Source organism: Vulpes vulpes, chromosome 1, assembly GCF_048418805.1.
Source record: "Vulpes vulpes isolate BD-2025 chromosome 1, VulVul3, whole genome shotgun sequence".
Lineage (NCBI taxonomy): Eukaryota > Metazoa > Chordata > Mammalia > Carnivora > Canidae > Vulpes > Vulpes vulpes.
Genome location: NC_132780.1, coordinates 133,011,497 through 133,028,513, shown reverse-complemented (window position 1 = coordinate 133,028,513; position 17,017 = coordinate 133,011,497). Strand labels below are relative to the sequence as shown.

Here is a 17,017-nt window from a genome sequence, read left to right as displayed (position 1 = left end):
GGACAGCAGGGAAATGCCAAGTCTCCTGCTGGCAAGATCAAGTTGAGGGGACTTTGCAGGTGGCCAATGTTTGCGGTGGGAACACCTATATAGGAAGATAATGAAACTGTTCTAATTTTGAGAGGGAGTCCGCAAGCACATCTTTTCAGGGCATAATGACTATATGTTACCCCTGAAAAGAAAAACATAAAAAATAACAATAAAACAGTAATGGACTCACTTGAGGAGTTTCCCTGAAGTTTTCACATTAAAATGAGTCAACAAATGGAAGCATTTGACACGTGGTGAGAAACGTGCTAAATGAAAACACAGCCCAGCAGCATGGTACTTGTGCCTTCCCTAGAGAGACCAGGCCCCCTGAGCCCAGGAGGTAGATGTGCCCCACTACCTGGTAGTTGCTATCCATGCCGGCGTCAAGGAGAACCTGGACCACAGCTTTGTGGCCATTCCTTGCTGCCAGGTGCAGAGGGGTGTGCTTTTTAGTGTTGCAGCTCAAGAGGTTGGGGTGTGCATTGAGGAGCATCTTCACCACCTCTAGTCTCCCGTACAGCGCAGCCAGGTCCAGAGGGGTCTCAAACTTGTTGTTGCGCATGGTGGGGTCCGTCAGCTCCTCTAAAAGGACCTTCACCACTTCTGTGTGGCCGTACTGTGCCGCACAATGCAGGGCCGTCTCGTTGTCATTGTTCTAAAGAGTTTAACAAGCAGATCCTGTCAGAAAGGTAACTGGCAGACTGGCATATGACTTGGGATGCACACGTGGAAAACCACTGAAATTTAAATGAGAAAAATAGCAGCAATATTTGGAGGCTACTAGAAGTTGGTCAGATTCCAGATATACTCCCCAGCAAATAAGCCTGGCTACTCCCATCAGCCACACTGTGCCCCAGTACTGCCAGAGGGGAGCTGTCATCAGAGACTATCAGATTTATAGTCTCCTCCTGTGTGCCATGAAGGAAGTATCTCCTTGCAAGGAGGTGAACTGAGGGAAGGTGGCAGGCCTTGGGCCAAAGCCCTGGAACACATGAATGCCAATAGTATCACTGCCATTGACTCATTTTAAACTTCAACTGGTTTTACAGTTTATATTCAGTCAGCCCTGCAGTACTGATTCTAGATTTGTTGACCATCCACTGCCTTATACACAAGCTTTCTTGAAAGAGTTTGTCATTTGCATAGCTTCTTGCATGCAAATTAACCAGCCAACAATCAAAGTAACAGAGCAGAGCACCAAAAATCACGCTCATCACGCTCATTCAGATATCAGCCACAGCCATTTCCAGGGGGAGGAAGGTACTGGAGCTCCGTCACAGAGGAACTTGGGAGGGGGGGGACCCTGCTGTCACCCTGTGCCTACTCCCAGAGCCTGCACCAAACAATGCATGCACAATTGACAGCACAGGGAAGTGTTTCTTATGTAGGAAAGATTCAATCACAATCACACACACGGGAATGGTTTGTGAGAGGTGCAAAATATTCAAAGTTGTAACAGGACCATCAATTCAAATTCACAACCCCATGGTCCTTTAATGCCAATTTTGTTTCAAAACAGGTAGAACCTGGGATGAAATAGGAAAAGTTTGTGCTTCAACCATCACGAGCAAAATGTTAGTCATTCCAATTGTGCTCCTTCTTTTACTACTACTGCCAATGTATAATTAGAGCAGGAATAAAGTAATTTCCATGACTTCTCCCCCTTTTTAGATGCACTAATGAAAATAATTCTCCCACAAGATTTTGAGATTCCTAAGTTTAACCAGGAGTCTTCTGCCACTTTAGGGAAACAAAGCTTAGAGGGTGATGTATCCATCAAGTCAATATTGTGCACCTTTCAGTGATCAAAAGGTAAAAATGCAATGTTTCCACAACTGCTTTAATTCTATTAATTACATTAAAAGTAACAGCCCAGGAGTTACCCAAACACACATGCAATTCCATCTGCTTTCGATCTGGCATTTGACTGCATCACTTTTTCCAGCTACACCAAGTGTATCAGAAAGATCCAGAGCCACTGAGAGTGAAGCCCCCAAGGTCAGAATGATAGAAAGAAGAAATTTTAAATGAAATAAGGACAGAAAAGGTGGTAGCAGGAGCCACATGCAAAGATAAATGCACACAGATAAATAGAGGAAGCAGCACTGAGCTCAAACACAGCTCAAAGAGAACAGCAGCTGAAGTGCAGGCAGCCTTCACTGGCCACAGGACACAGCTGGCTAGCAATGGCCTCCTAGGATACAACTGGGCCCAAGGGGTGGGTTACATGTCAGCCTAAAAGTCTGGAGGGAAGGGGAAACTCTGGGCAGAAAGCAGATCTTTGGGGTTCCCTGTGCCAAACCAACCACTTAAGACCCCCACTTGGAATGCCCATTTCCAGTTGAACACCAGGTGCTCCCTAAGCCAACTTAGAGCTGTCACTTCATGTTCTCACCATGAAAGGCAGCTACATCAACAAAATACACAGGGGCTTTCTTTACAGTGGTTCCAGGGCAGAGCAGCAACCCAGAGAAGTTTTAAGAGGATTCTCAGGGTTTTACATCTCAAGATTAGCATGACAGCAGGGCCAAGAAAGTCAGCTTATTCTTAAGACTCCAATCCAGAAAAACTTGTTTACTCTGAGGCAGACACTGCTGTCTCTTTTATATCCAAGTTGTCTCCCAACAACTCGAATAATCTGTCCTCGATTTTGTTTAAAAAAATAGTAGTATACCGTTAGGGCCTGAAGAACTGTAAAACTCTATAAACTATCCAGCAGGAGAAAAAAAAAGAAAAGAAAAATTTTGTGTGTGTGTGTGTGTTTTTTTTTTTTTTTGAGAACTAAAGCAGCTACCACAAAGCTGTGTTACTGAAAGCAAAGTCTTGATCACTACCAGACAAATTTCCTGCTTCTGTTAAAAATGGCCTAACCACATCTCTGCAGAATGTTGTACTCAAATTCACAGTGTAGAAAGCATCTTTTTCATGCTGCAGTCTTTGCCAAACCTGGTCTGGTAACTATAATACTCTTGAGTTGAAGTCTGTGGTGACCCCATTTCTCGATTATTGAACACAGGCCATCATAATGAGCTCTTCCTACCTGCTCCCCTTTGAACGGGACAACTATCAGGGCAGTGTTGATTCAGGGACCCAAAGGAAGGGAGGATTCCAAGGAAGTACAGATTTGTCATGACCTGGAATCTTCCTCTTTCACACCTACCAAGTCACACACAGGTGCTCACCATACCTCAAGAGTTCCCAGAATCATATTACTATGTATTTGGACTGAGGAAGGAGACTAAGATCAAACACCCCAATTTTCCCCAAGGTCTTTGCACAAACTCTCCATTCCTGCCCATATTGAGGATACTCACTTTCATTTCTCCTTGCTACAGTTAGTACCTCTAAGAAAAAAGACACCAATACACTTTACATATGGAGACCCCATTTAACGTGTAAATCCGTCATATTTCTGCATTGTCTACACCTATTTATCTAACATATGCATAAACTACAAGCAATAGAAAACTATACAGAAACATTTGGTGGCTTTTCTCGTCTTGAAACTATTCTAAACCATCACTTCCCAGTGCTTAGTTTAGCCCAACTGTACTCTTGTCCACTGTTGATAAATACTTAAGTTAGAAACAACAGAGATCTCTGTAGCAGGAAAGGTATAGGTTTCAGATACTAAAATTGGAACAAAAGGACAAACTGGGCCTCCTGAAATTTAGCAAAGGAGAAACGTGAGAACAGAGTCCACATGGAAGAAGAGTTAGACTTACTCTGTAGTGCTCTGGAAGGCAGAACCCTAACCAACAAGATGGAATGTTTAGGAAGACAGGTATCAGCCAAGTATAAGAAACCAAAATCAGTAGAATCCAAAAGGATGCTGCCAAGTGGTAAGCCTGGTCGTTACCAAGAGAAACAACCAACCAGATGAAACAAAGGGTAGGTGGCTCATCTTTCAGGTGAGAGAAGAGGATTCCTATTCCGGATGGAAAGTTGGCCTAGATCAGTAGCTCTCAAATTGGCTTCATCCTGGAATTACATGAGTGCTTAAAAGTAACTAAGTCCCACCCCAGGCCTGCCAAGGTAGCACCTCAGAGGGTAAAGCCCAGGAAGATTGTTATTAAAAAGCTTACCAACCTAGCAGGTACCAACTTGACCAAGCAATCATCTATCATGGTAAAAAGCAAGACAAACTGACATCATGTGCCTTGTGACGTGAAGGAAGGATATAACATCACTCCTGTGGCATTCCTGAATCTAAACTGTCAATGTTGGGGGTCTCTGTGGCAAATGGTTAGCGTGTTTAGCTGTTACTGAAAGATTGGTGGTTCGGTCACAGCCAGAGACATAATGTTTGTAGTTCTTAGTCATGAAACACTAAGAAGGGTGAAAGAATTGTTCCAGATTATATATGATCCTAGATTGTATATCCTGGGCCAGGAAAAAAATTACTCTAAAGGATATTATTGGAGAAACTGGTGAAATCTGAACACAGATTCTATATTAGATTCTAGTATTCTATCAATGTTGAAATTTCTGATTTTGATAACTGTACTGTGGTTATACAAGTGAATGCCCTTGTTTTTAGGAGACACATGCTGAAGTTCCAAGGTTAAACAGTCATGATGTCATGACTAAGTATCAAACAGTTCATCATCAACTATAGCAACAATATACATATACGTTTGAGAGAGAAAACATGCATGCAAATGTGACAGAATGTTAACAACTGGTGAACCTAGGTGAAGAGTACAATGCAGTTTACTGAATCATGCTTGCAACTTTATGTAAATTGAAAATTTTTTCAAGATAAAAAGTTTTATAAAAGCTTCAGGTGCAACCAGATAAGCTCACCAGAATGTGGAGGCAATTGGTCAAGACAACTTCCAGGTCTCTTCCAGCTCTGAAACTTAATTATTTTTAAGTGTGCAGGAAAATAGATCTAAAACCAATTTGACTATTGCTCATCTTATGATATTCAGAGTAAGTTAAAATTATTTTTAAAGGGGGCAAATAAACAATTTTAGTAGTTGCACCTTAGCTATGAATGACCTACATTTTGGACAGATTTATGCTGAGTTGCTGAAAAAGAAAAGGCTCCATATGTCAAAGAAGAAGATGAAAGCTCATGAAAACCACCTCTGCTCCCAGAACTCCTAATTTCTACAGGTGCCTGAGTGGACTTAGCACACAAAACAATTCCCAGACACAATCTAGGTCAATAAAAACCCGCAAATCAGGATAAAACCTAGTGAAGTTAGAGTCAAACTAGCTCAAGGAGAATTTGCATTTGTAGTAAAATCCAAACAACTTTATCTCTTTGTGCAGTTTGTATCATTTGGCCTTTGCGGGGTGGGAGGGAGGCAAAGGGCAGTATTTCCAGAAAGAGAAGTATGCTCTTATTCCATTTAGACCAATTTTCTTTGTGTGTGGGAAATCAAGGGGTAAGAAAATGTGTTTTTAAGAACCAAAGGCCTACCCTTTAATCAGAGCTTTAGAAGCTAACTGAACTAACCACTGAGTGGGAAAACAATCACTTCAAGGTGCCTCCCCACAAAACAAAACCCTAAATAGACTAATTGAGCAATGTTTCATTAAGCTTCAACCCACCAGTAACAAAGAACAAATTCCAAAGTGCCGTTTCAGAAATACCACAAGGTATATACCCTTTAAAAGTCAGATTTCAAATATTACTAGTTACTAGATAGTTGTACTTAATGTACATTCTCTTATTTTTAACTTCAAATTAATCCAGCAAGGTAGACAGATAGTACACTGCACTTTACAGAAGAGGAAACTGAGGCTTGCAGAAATGTAACTTATAGAAGTCAACAAAACCAGTAAGCAGTAGCACAGAATTCAAACTTAGGCCTGACTTGAAAGGCTGTGACATTTAAGAGTTTTCTCCTCTACTACACTATGTCCCAAAAAAGAATAAAACAAAGTATCTTCCTATTTTGAATATTAGAAAACAGAATTTATAGAGAGGGGGCCAAACAAAAGCTAATGGATTCCACTATTCCCAAACTGCTTATCCGCCATCCCCATCAAAGCCAGACAGCTGAATAAATGGCCCACAGAAGCTGTGGAGATCCAGCCCATGGGGAGCTCCATTTGCTAAATCAGTATTTCTTAAGGAATATCTGCCTTGTATCTGGCAACATGCAGAAGTACCTTATGTTTCTCTTCCCTGAGGTTACTATATTCAGAGCAAGGGAAAGGAGCTAATGTGAATAATGCACTGACTCAACCAAACTCCAGACTGATGCCAAAAAGCAAACCTCAACCTGAATGGTTCAGATCAAAACCAGCAGGTGAGAGCACTGAGGAGAGAGGCTAACCATTACCAACGCACAAGCTCTGCCTCTTGATGTGGCCAAGGCCAGAGGGGCTGAGCCGTTTCATCACCAGGCCTACCAGGCCACTACTCTCCCCAGCCTCACAAGGAGGGACACGTGAGGCCAGTGCCCTGCTTGACCCTGTGACTTCCTTTTCTATTTCAGAGCCCTTCCAAGGGCCAAGAATGAGCAAGCAGTGAGAGAAGCTAATGGCTGGGAAGAAGCAACTGAGGTTTTCAAGTCCCAGGCAGAACGGCATGAACTCTAGGAAATACGGAGGGAGCCACAAGGGACAGCTTTTAAGAGTAAAACAAGAGTCACCATATCCCTTCCCCAACATCTTCACTACCAGCTATTGAAAATTAGATTCTACGTTAAAAGAAATAAAGCAGAGGAAAAAAAAAAAAAGCTAATCCAGCAAGTACAATTTAACCATTTTTCTATGCTTATTAAAAAGCTAATGTGTTTGACATTTCTTAATTGAATTTTTCTTTTTTGAATTTAAATGAATTTAGCAATCACAATGGTAAATTATGTGTATATTATGGTTCCTTCTCTTTCCCCATTTCGGCCATTTCTAAGCTCTTCAGACATTCTAGGAAAAGCACCCAACCTTTCCAGAATTAGCATGGGTTTTAAAAATAAAGCCCAAACCCACTGAAGCTGCACTTTCCCATTCCCAGACAAGCCAAAAGCAGATGGGCCGAAGCAGACAATAGCCAGGGTGATGATGAGGAGCCTGAGTGGACAAGAGTAGAAGCCAGAGAGGACCAAAGAGAGAGCGCAGCTTGGAGAAATGATGCAGAGAAGTCCTGGCAGCAAAGTACACACCTTGGCATTGATATAAGGGTCAAAGGGGCCGTACTTTTTGAATTCTTTGATCTCAAGAGTATTCTATAAAAAGGAGAGGAAAAGAAAATGTGATGATAAAATGGATGAAATATATCAAAGCAATGCCCAGCTCCGAGGGGGCCCAACATGAGAACAACTCGGATCTGCCTTCTGGGTGCCTGGAAAGGAAGTTAATGGGGAAGGCAGGTTTGAGGGCACAGCACTCATCACCCCCTCTTATCCAAGCATCCAACTGGAACCACATTAATGGTTTTTAAATAGATCAATGTGGTACTACTATCTCAAGCCATTAGGTTCTTCCAGCTATTGCAAACGTCTTGCCCAGCCCCTGCCCCACCCACCTGCCTGTCAGATACTCAGAACCCTGGGCTGGTGTCCCACCTATCAACAGGATACTCCAGGGGGGAGGCAGCTGTGAGCAGGACAAGCTAGCACACTCAAGTGGCTCAAAAATCCAAGCAGCTGTGTTCCAAGGCAAAAGTGAGCAAAGACAGGATTAGAAATGGTTGCCGAAAATTTCTTAAACGAGAAGGACTTAATGGATGTTTAACACCCATTAATAGTTTAACATTGAGGAATATTAGATTAAAAGCAAACCTCCTTGTACATTTCCTCCAGATAGGAGAAATTATAATCACTTTAGCCAGGAGGAGTAAAACTGCATTTAGATTCTAAAGCTGCAATTCTAGAGACAATTTTCATTCTTAAAAATATCCTCATCGATGATCTTAAATTTCTGTGGCTTACCTATCCAGAAAAAACAGCCTGAGAGGGGAGAGGGAAGCTGATTAACAGCTACAAACACACAATCTCCAAATTGAGAGATTTGGGCACATTGCTTTAATTTTCTTAAACAACTCAGAGTAAAGCTCCCCTTCTGAGTCAGTCATGCTCTTAACAGCTCAATGAGAATGTGCATAGTCTTGCTGATAGGTGGGCTCGCAAGAGTGACTTCCTATTTTTTGAGGAATAATCTTGATCTAATCCTACAGGTAATGTAACAATCTCCTCTCAGCAAAGTCATTAGGAGAATAGTCCCGAGCTCACTAAGAGCAGCATCTCTCTCATTCAAGCAACTAAAAAAAGTACCTGCTTTAATTCAGAGCACAGAGGAACACAGAATGGCTTGTCACACACAGAAAGCCCACCTCCTCTCAAAGGGACACATGATCTCAGATCCAAACTACAGGAAATGATATTTTATGAGAGGACTGTCTAGAACTTGCATAATGGAAGTAGAACTTTTTCCAAAGGAATCAATGTAAAAAAGAGGAAGTATGGTCTCAGAGTACCTAATCCATGGCCATTTTAAGGTATTTTTGCTCAAATGCTGCCTTTTTTATTTTCTAAGAATTATCTCTGCTTTGTCAAAGCATGGTCACTCTGAAGTTAACATGACACTCTGAAGTGTAAATGATTTTCACTCTGCTGAATTACGTCTGACCTCTGAGGTTACTCAGATGTTTTTGTGAGCTCCTTTTTCAGTCCTGGTACAAGTCTGTCCACTTCTACCAGCTGTGATGTAGGTAAGACAACAGCATGGTCCACAGAGCACTGACACATACTGGGAGGATTGCTATTTACTGGCTAACGTTGCACTGCCATGTGAATGGTCTAAACACAATGTATAATTAATTAAGCCTGCAGGTTTGAAATGGCCTCTAGGCAATTTTCCGGGATTTGCATTATTTCCCATTTTGCATGTGAGGTATTTAGATCTTCATTATAGCATGACTCCAAACCTGCACAATGTAAATGCATGTAAAATGCATCCTTGGGGTTTAAGATCTCCCTGGTGCACTCACAAGCATAGTGCTGGGATGAGGGGAACCATTTGTAGGGCCTGGAAGAGCTGGTTCCCTGAGATCTGTGCTATGGAACTGAAACAGTGCTAGGCCCACCATGGTCGGGCTATCACCGAATGGAAGAACACTTCTCTTCCTTCCAACCTGTTCGTTGACTCTGGTGTGTGAGGGCCCTTGATGGATGAGCAACCGCACTATCTGGGCATCTCCTTTCCAGGCTGCCAAGTGCAGAGGGTAACAGCCTTTAGAATCAGCCACGTTGGTCAGCGCATCGTTCCTCAAAAGAACCTCAACCACATCCCTAGAAGGCAAAAATCAATGATGAGTTTGCAGAACAGCGCTTCACATGTGAGCAGCATGAAGCCCTTTCAGATACTAGCTCACTTGGCCCCCTTCTCTCTACCTGAGCTCATCACCCAGTCTCCTCCTTTTATTCCATGAGCTACATGTACAGCTGCTGATATGCAGCTGAAACATCTTGAGCCAAACCGATACTGCCTATCACCTCCTCATTTCTCTAGGTTTTCTAGACAATCCATCTATATTCCATTATTTTGAATATGTCTGGTCCCCTTGTCTAAACCTTGCAATGTTTCCTTGTTTGTGATGTTTAAACAGCATATGGGGATAAAATTTACATAAAGGTAGTCATGCAAAACAAGTATCATTATTCACCACATCATTCAGAGCATTTGGTTATGTGGGAGCTAAGAGCTAAGAGCAGACAGGCAGAGCAGAATTAAAGTTGCTGCAAACATAAGCCAGACACATATGGTATCATTTGATACATCCAGAAAGAAAGGGTTGGCTTTCTTCGTGGTGACACCGCTAATTAAGCAGATACAAATGTATAATTATTTCCATGTACATGGGGTCAAAGAAAACCCCCACTGTAAACAAAAACAGCATCTGGAGATAAACTTGGCTAACAAGCCCTAGTCATTTAAGTTCAAGATTCGCTTTAATTTGGGTGACCCCACTAGTTATTGAGTGTGTTGGGAGGGTTCACTACAGAGTCCTTGTTAGCTTTGTCGAAGATGGCCAGAGAGAAGACATAATGAGCACATCTGATATATTTCAGAAAAGTTTCTTGTAGGAGGAAACAATCATCACCTCTTTTTGGCACATCAGAGTCCATTAGGCTGGGCCAAATACTGTACAAGTGATACAGAATATCACAAGGTGGCAAGCGCCCTGCTCCTGGCTCAACAGAATCTTTTAGAGATTTGGAGGGTTCCAATAATCCCTCCTTATAAAAATGAAACTTCTTTGTATCTCCTAGAGCATGATGCCTCAAACTCTCCTTATCACCCTCTACACTACTACACTCTGGTTTCCATTCTTCCAAGTCCAGGCAATTCTACTCAATGTCCTCCACTACAGTGCCTGCCCTTGGGCTGAGCCATCACATTCTCTCTCATTTGGAGGACAGTGCCCTCTGGAAAAGGCTGCCAAACCATTTAAACCTGTGTCATCTTCTTTTAGACTTCCTCCCAAAGCACAGCTTCTCCAGAAAACTTTCTGTAGAAATCCCACCCAACAACTACTAACCAACATCTAAGAGAATTAAATAGGCCATATGATTTAGGTATTTTTCTCCTTAAAAATGGTCCTTTGTTTACAAGGCTAACTGTACGAGGGAAGAATGGCAAGCAAAAAGACAGAGTAAATAAATAACTACTTTAATAGGAGGGAAGTTTCTTATGACCACTTAATCTATTTTCAGGTTACAAAGGTGCTGGTTACCTAAGAGATTATCCAGCACCTTTATGATCTGGCTGCCCAAATATGACCTTTATATTCAGATCATCATGTAGCCCTGCACCATTTCCAAGTAGAAAAGGACAAACAGAAGAAAAGGTAAAACTTAGCTTTTGAAGTTTTTTAAAGAGTGGAGTATGATGCTTAAATTATACACTAAAAGAGACTCAGAAACTCTGGTTGGACTGAATTTAGTTTGTTTTTCCCCTGTTCCTCAACACTACTACTTGGTAATTCTTTATAGAAACCCAAAAAGACCACCAAAAGGCCTGGGTTCTGGAGAGTAGGACAAGAATATAGCACATTAATACTTACTTATGGCCATTCAAAGCAGCATGGTGTAGAGGTGTGTAGCCAGTGCTGTCAACACAGTTCACATTTGGCCCTCTCCAGATGCTATAGAGGAGGGGGGAAAAAAGACTGAAGTCACAAACCAAATTTAGAGCCAGCTAATCGCTTAGAAAAGAATTCTCTGTGGTGTTTAACCAAACCAGTTACATCCACATGACTTCTGATAAAGGACAGTAGCTATTTACTACAGAAATGCACAACACCAAGAATACACAATTGTTTGCTGAACAGGGTGTCAGGTGTCAAGATAATAGTGTCATCATTTAAGAGCTTGCCCTTCGGTACCCTTCTCATCTTTTTTTTTTTTTTAATTTTTAAAAAATTAAATCCATTTCTCTTCAGGCATATGTTTGAATTCTGCTCCATGACAAGCCATTGAAGTGTTACATCTTCTTTTGTGTATTTTCCTCTAAGTAAACTCTACCCACAATGTAGGGCTCAAACTCACAACCCTGAGAGGAATCACATGCCCTCTACCAACTGAGCCAGCCAGGCACCCCATGTACCCTTCTAAGTTTTAACCACATTATTCACTCAGTCTGGGAGTTGTGCCTCTGAATACTCCCAGGATTGTAAAAACAGTTCATTGAAAGATCATCAAAAATAGCACAGAACCAATCATTCAGTCACAGGTATTTATTTATTTATTTATTTATTTATTTATTTATTTATTTATTTTAAATTTATTTACTTATTTATTTATGATAGTCATACAGAGAGAGAGAGAGAGAGGCAGAGACACAGGCAGAGGGAGAAGCAGGCTCCATGCACCGAGAGCCCGACGTGGGATTCGATCCTGGGTCTCCAGGATCGCGCCCTGGGCCAAAGGCAGGCGCCAAACGGCTGCGCCACCCAGGGATCCCTGTCACAGGTATTTAATACCAAGCTCTGCACTGGTGACCGAAGACTTAAGAGAGACTTCAACACAGACCTACAGATAATCTGGATGACTTAACCAGCAAGAACCAAGATGAAAGAATCCACATTAATAAAAGCATTAGGACGTGTGTTATGATGCAAGAGAAAATGGGTCTTTCCTTTGTAAATGTCTTATTGTTAAAAAGAAGAGTAAAAAGATCTATAATTTGAATGCTTTATTTGAATCAGAAAAACTATGGGTATGCCTGGGTGGCTTAGTGGTTGAGCATCTGCCTTTGGCTCAGGGTGTGATCTCAGGGTCCCAAGATCGAGTCCTACATCGGGCTTCCTGCATGGAGCCTGCTTCTCTCTCTGCCTCTGTCTCTGTCTCTGTCTCTGTCTCTGTCTCTGTCTCTGTCTTTCTGTGTGTGTGTGTGTGTGTGTGTGTGTTTCTCTCATGAATAAATAAAATCTTAAAAAAAAAATACTGTACTATGAAAGCTGAAGTGTCATCTAACTTAATCCTCAAAGCCTTAATTTTTACCTCTGTTTCGCACCTTACTTCACGGCCAGAGCAGTTTTTTTTTTTTTTAAGAGGGGGGAAGGAGAGAACCTCAAGCAGGCTCCCTGCTCAGTGTGAGCCCGATGCAGGGCTTGATCTCATGACGGTGAGATCAGGACCCAGCCAAAATCAAGAGTCAGATGCTCAATTGACTTGCACCACCCAGGGGCCCCTTGGCCAGAGTTTCCAAAATAATATTAAATAGCAGAGGACAGTCTTGTTTTGTTCTTGCTATTAATGAATGTCTCTACTGTTGGCAGTTGGTTTGAGATACTCTGTAACATGTAAAGTAAGTATCTTATTTTTTTAAAAAAAAGATTTTATTTATTCATTTGACACAGAGAGAGAGAAAGAGAGAGAGAGAGCGAGCACAAGCATAGGGGAGAGGCAGGCAGAGGAAGAGGGAGAAGCAGGGAGCAGGGAGCCCAATGTGTGGCTTGATTCCAGGACTCTGGGATCATGATTTGAATCAAAGGCAGACGCTTAACCAATTGAGCCACCCAGGCACCCCAGAAGTATCTTTTTTTTCCTTTAAAAAATGTTATTAAAAATAGTTGTTTAGGGGTGCCTGGCTGACTCAGTCAGCAGAGCATGTAACTCTGGATCTCAGGGTTGTGAGTTTAAGCCCCACATAGGGTATAGAGATTACTTAAAAATAAAAAAACACTTTAAAAAATAGTTAATTTAAATGCATTTTCTGCATCTGTAACAATAATCCCAGTTTTTCTACATTTAACCAACTAACATGTTGTTATCAATAGGTTTAATACTGAGCCATTCTTTCATTCCTCTAATTTGGCCATTATCCATTATGTCTATCTTGGTGAATTGTACTTAAGAGTGTCTACTTAAGAGTATTTTAATTAGGATTCTCACAACTGCATTCATAAATGAGGCTGATCTAAAGTTTTTGTTTGGGGGGCCCTGGGTGGCTCAGCGGTTGGGCACCTGCCTTTGGCCCAGGGTGTGATCCTGGAATCCCAGGATAGAGTCCCGCATCGGGCTCCCTGCATGGAGCCTGCTACTCCCTCTGCCTGTGTCTCTGCCTCTCTCTCCCTCTCTCTTTCTCTCTGTTTTTCATGAATAAATTAATAAAATATTTTAAAAAATAAAGTTTTTGTTTCTTGTGGTATGGCTATTGGATATTAGTATTAGGTCTGGGTCACAGATCAGCTGGGCAGCCATCTACCCATTTCTATATTCAGGAATCATTATTACCATAGAGCACCTAAATTATAAAGAATTACCAAAAAAAAAAAAAAAAAAAAGAATTACCAGTAAAACCATTTGGACCCAAAGCCTTTATGCTTAGATGTAGGACACAGCAATAGTTATAACAATAAATTTTGGAAATAGCCCAAAAGTCCATCAATAGAGAAATGATTATGATAAATAACTAAGGAATATAGTAGAACATCACACTGATATCACAATTTATATTGCTATGTAATAAGAAAGAAAAGAGATTATAATATGATGTTAAGGAGAAAAAAGAAACAAAACTATTAATACCATATAGAAAGAAACTATCCGGGAAACTGACCAGGATACTGGATTCAGTACACAAGTTTACTCCATTCCTATCTAAAGTTCTATGAAGTATAGAAACAAGTCCCACCCTACACCACAGATGGATAGATGATAAGACAGACAGACAGGTAGATTCAGGCAAGAGAAAGAGAAAAGACTCATCAAGTAACTGACAATGTTGAGGAATTCCTAAAAAGCAGAAATTAGACAAGGTCTGATCTACAGAGGCACAGCCTAGAAAAATGAAATTAAAATAATCACACTCTGCGGCATCTGGCTGGCTCAGTCAGTAGAGCATGTGACTCTTGATCTCAGGGTTATGAGTTTGAGCCCCACACTGCGTGTAGAGATTACTTAAAATTAAAAAACTAATCACACACTGCTTTTCACCAATCAGACTGACAATAAAATGAGAATAACAGTATTTATAAAGATCAGGAAAACAAGCACTCTTATATACCACTGGTATGAGTTTGAATTGGTGAATTCCTCTGGGAAGACAATTTGGCAGCATCCACCAAACCAAAAATAGGTATTCAGTTTGAGCCAGCATTTCCACTTCCTGGCAACTATTCAACAGAAATACTTGTACACATGCACAAAGATATTTGCTTATAAAGGACTGCTTCACTGTGAAAGCAAAAACTACAAACTTCATGTCCGTCAATAGGTGGGCAGTTATACACCAGGTGTGCCCATATGATGAATTATTACATAACCATTAACAATAAGAACCACAACAAAGGGGAAAAAACAAGTTGTCCTGACACAGAAAAATTTCCCAAAACATACTGTGTTATGGGTAAGCAAAAAAAAAAAAAAAAAAAAAAAGTAGTCATTGTGTAGTACACAAAATAGGAGTCCTTGCTTTAGAAGTATGTATGTACATACACATATAGGGTGGAGAGTGATGGGAAAAGTGGTTGCCAAGAGTTGACAGTGGTTACCTATGGGTAAGGAAATGTGTGTTGGGGGACACTACAGATGGTGAAGAGAGATTCTCATGTTCTGCTCTGTATTCCAACACACTGTTTAAAACACAATGAGAAATGCATTCATGTGTTTTTATACTAATAATTTTTTAAAAGAGGGGAAAGAAACTACGCACAGGGAAAAGAAAACTGTTAATAATAAGTGGTTATATATGTGTGACCTGGGTCACTTTAATGAGCATGTCTACGTTAGGTTTAAAAATCTTAAGATAAATTTTAAGTGAAAAGAGAAGATACGTATGCTTTAGTATCCAGGTTATTTGCTGACTGTTAATTAAGGATGCTGGTGACAGCATCAGGAGCCTGAGGTACACCCTGGCATCCCTATCCTCCACTGAGTTTGGATTTGTACAGCACTTTCCAAGCAAAGAATTAAAAGCAATTATATCTCTTTGTCACATGTATATGATAACCTCATTTTCTAAACCAAAAATTGTATGCCTGTGCCTGACAATGAGAATGATAGAAAGTGAAATGGGTCTGGAAATCTAGGATGTATGATTTTCATACTCATACTCATTTTCAAAGTGACCCACCAGACAAAACATCGTCATTCTATTAAGAAATAGATGACACACTTAGAATCAAAAAACAAATAATTGGCCCCACATCAGTGGCAGATCCCAAACTTCACATTTGGAGTCTGGCATTTGGCCACACAAGGACTTTATGACCTAACTGGGATGACAAGAGGCCATAAAGATGTGATAGTACAAGGCTGGAATAACAATCCAACAGCAAGATGACTGGAATAAACCAACAGGAGTTGGGAAAAAGAAAATACCAGTACTGGGTGAGGTGGTCAGGAGCACAGGTCTGTCAGCTCTGAGGACTCGTTCAGGAACCTGTTAGCTCCTCAATGATCTCAGTCCAGGTCCCAAAATAACCTGAATAGGTTATTACCAGACTTAAACTGCCCTTGCTTTTAATAGAAAGGCAGGACTGAGCAAGCCTTCTTTCACTCTCTAACACCTACCTCCATGTCTCTGGTCTAGAGGTGGTTACCCTTGTATATCCCTAAAAACAATTCAAAAGGACAAGGAAGAAAGAAAAAGACTTCCCTGCATAAAGCTGCAACATTTCCAACTAATAAGATCTTCCCCGCCTCCCCTACTTTTTTCCCTAACTAGCATCTCCTCTGAATATCCATCTAGAAGTTTGGGCGAATGGGAATATATTAAATAACATCTAAATGAAAACAGAGAACTGAATCTCTCTGCTTAGAATTTTCGCTTCACACAGGATGGTAGTAACATCCCCCTCCACCCAAGTTTCTTCCTTTTTGGCAGCCCAAGAGCTATTTACAGTCTGGGTCTTCCTCTCTATCACAGCTGTCCTATTAGGTTTTTCTGATAGTAAATACCAAAGGGTTGTTCACCAATAAACAAAAGCAAAATATAATGCACCAAGAAAATAGGTGGCGTGACAGAGGGACAGTCCAGGAGATTCTGAAACCAAGTCTAACCTATATAGATGGTACAGAAATGCAATTGCTGCCCTTGATTTGTAGAACAAACCCTCACACTACCCTTGATGGGTCTTAGAAGAGTGCCAGTGACCCTGAATGAAGCAACTATAGTACCCAGGCTAAGAGTTGAGGCTCTGTAGTTAGCTGCCTCTGCCACTTGTCAGTTGAAGGACAAGTCCCTTAATCCTTCAAATCTTGTTCTGCATCTGTAAATTCTTCTGTGATAGGCTCCCCAGGACTTAACTGGCTCATGAAAACGAGAACTGGTTTGAACCAGTTTAATAGCATTAGGGTTGAGAAGCCTAAGCTATGTCACAGCAACCCAACCACACAGACAGCAAGTCTTGTCTTCTGGGACTCAGAAGTGCCTACATTTGGGATGGCATCTAAAGACACTGGAGAGGGCAAGGAAGAATATGGCTGATGAGAACCTGTGGCTTTTGAGTCCCACCTGAAAGGCCTCTCTCCATCCATTTACAAACTGACTACACATTGATCCATGGCAGGTGGCATGCTGG

The 17,017-nt window shown here is 41.2% G+C and overlaps 1 protein-coding gene across 11 annotated transcripts in view; it reads right to left on the bottom strand.

The window, feature by feature from the left end:
* ANKS1A (ankyrin repeat and sterile alpha motif domain containing 1A) overlaps positions 1–17,017 on the bottom strand; it is a 179,939-nt gene that overhangs the window by 95,409 nt on the left and 67,513 nt on the right. For 6 of the 11 annotated variants that reach the window (XR_011995954.1, XM_072730517.1, XM_025990780.2 and 3 more), the window contains exons 2-5: positions 11,054–11,134; positions 9,122–9,278; positions 7,152–7,214; positions 389–685 (exon numbers count right to left, since the gene is read on the bottom strand). Coding sequence is in view for 10 of the 11 variants with exons in the window: in XM_072730517.1 (XP_072586618.1) it covers positions 389–685; positions 7,152–7,214; positions 9,122–9,278; positions 11,054–11,134 (598 nt within the window). In the remaining variant the exon portion in view is untranslated. The remainder of the gene's footprint in view (positions 1–388; positions 686–7,151; positions 7,215–9,121; positions 9,279–11,053; positions 11,135–17,017) is intronic. The other 5 variants (XM_072730549.1, XM_072730531.1, XM_025990782.2 and 2 more) reach the window with 2 other exon arrangements.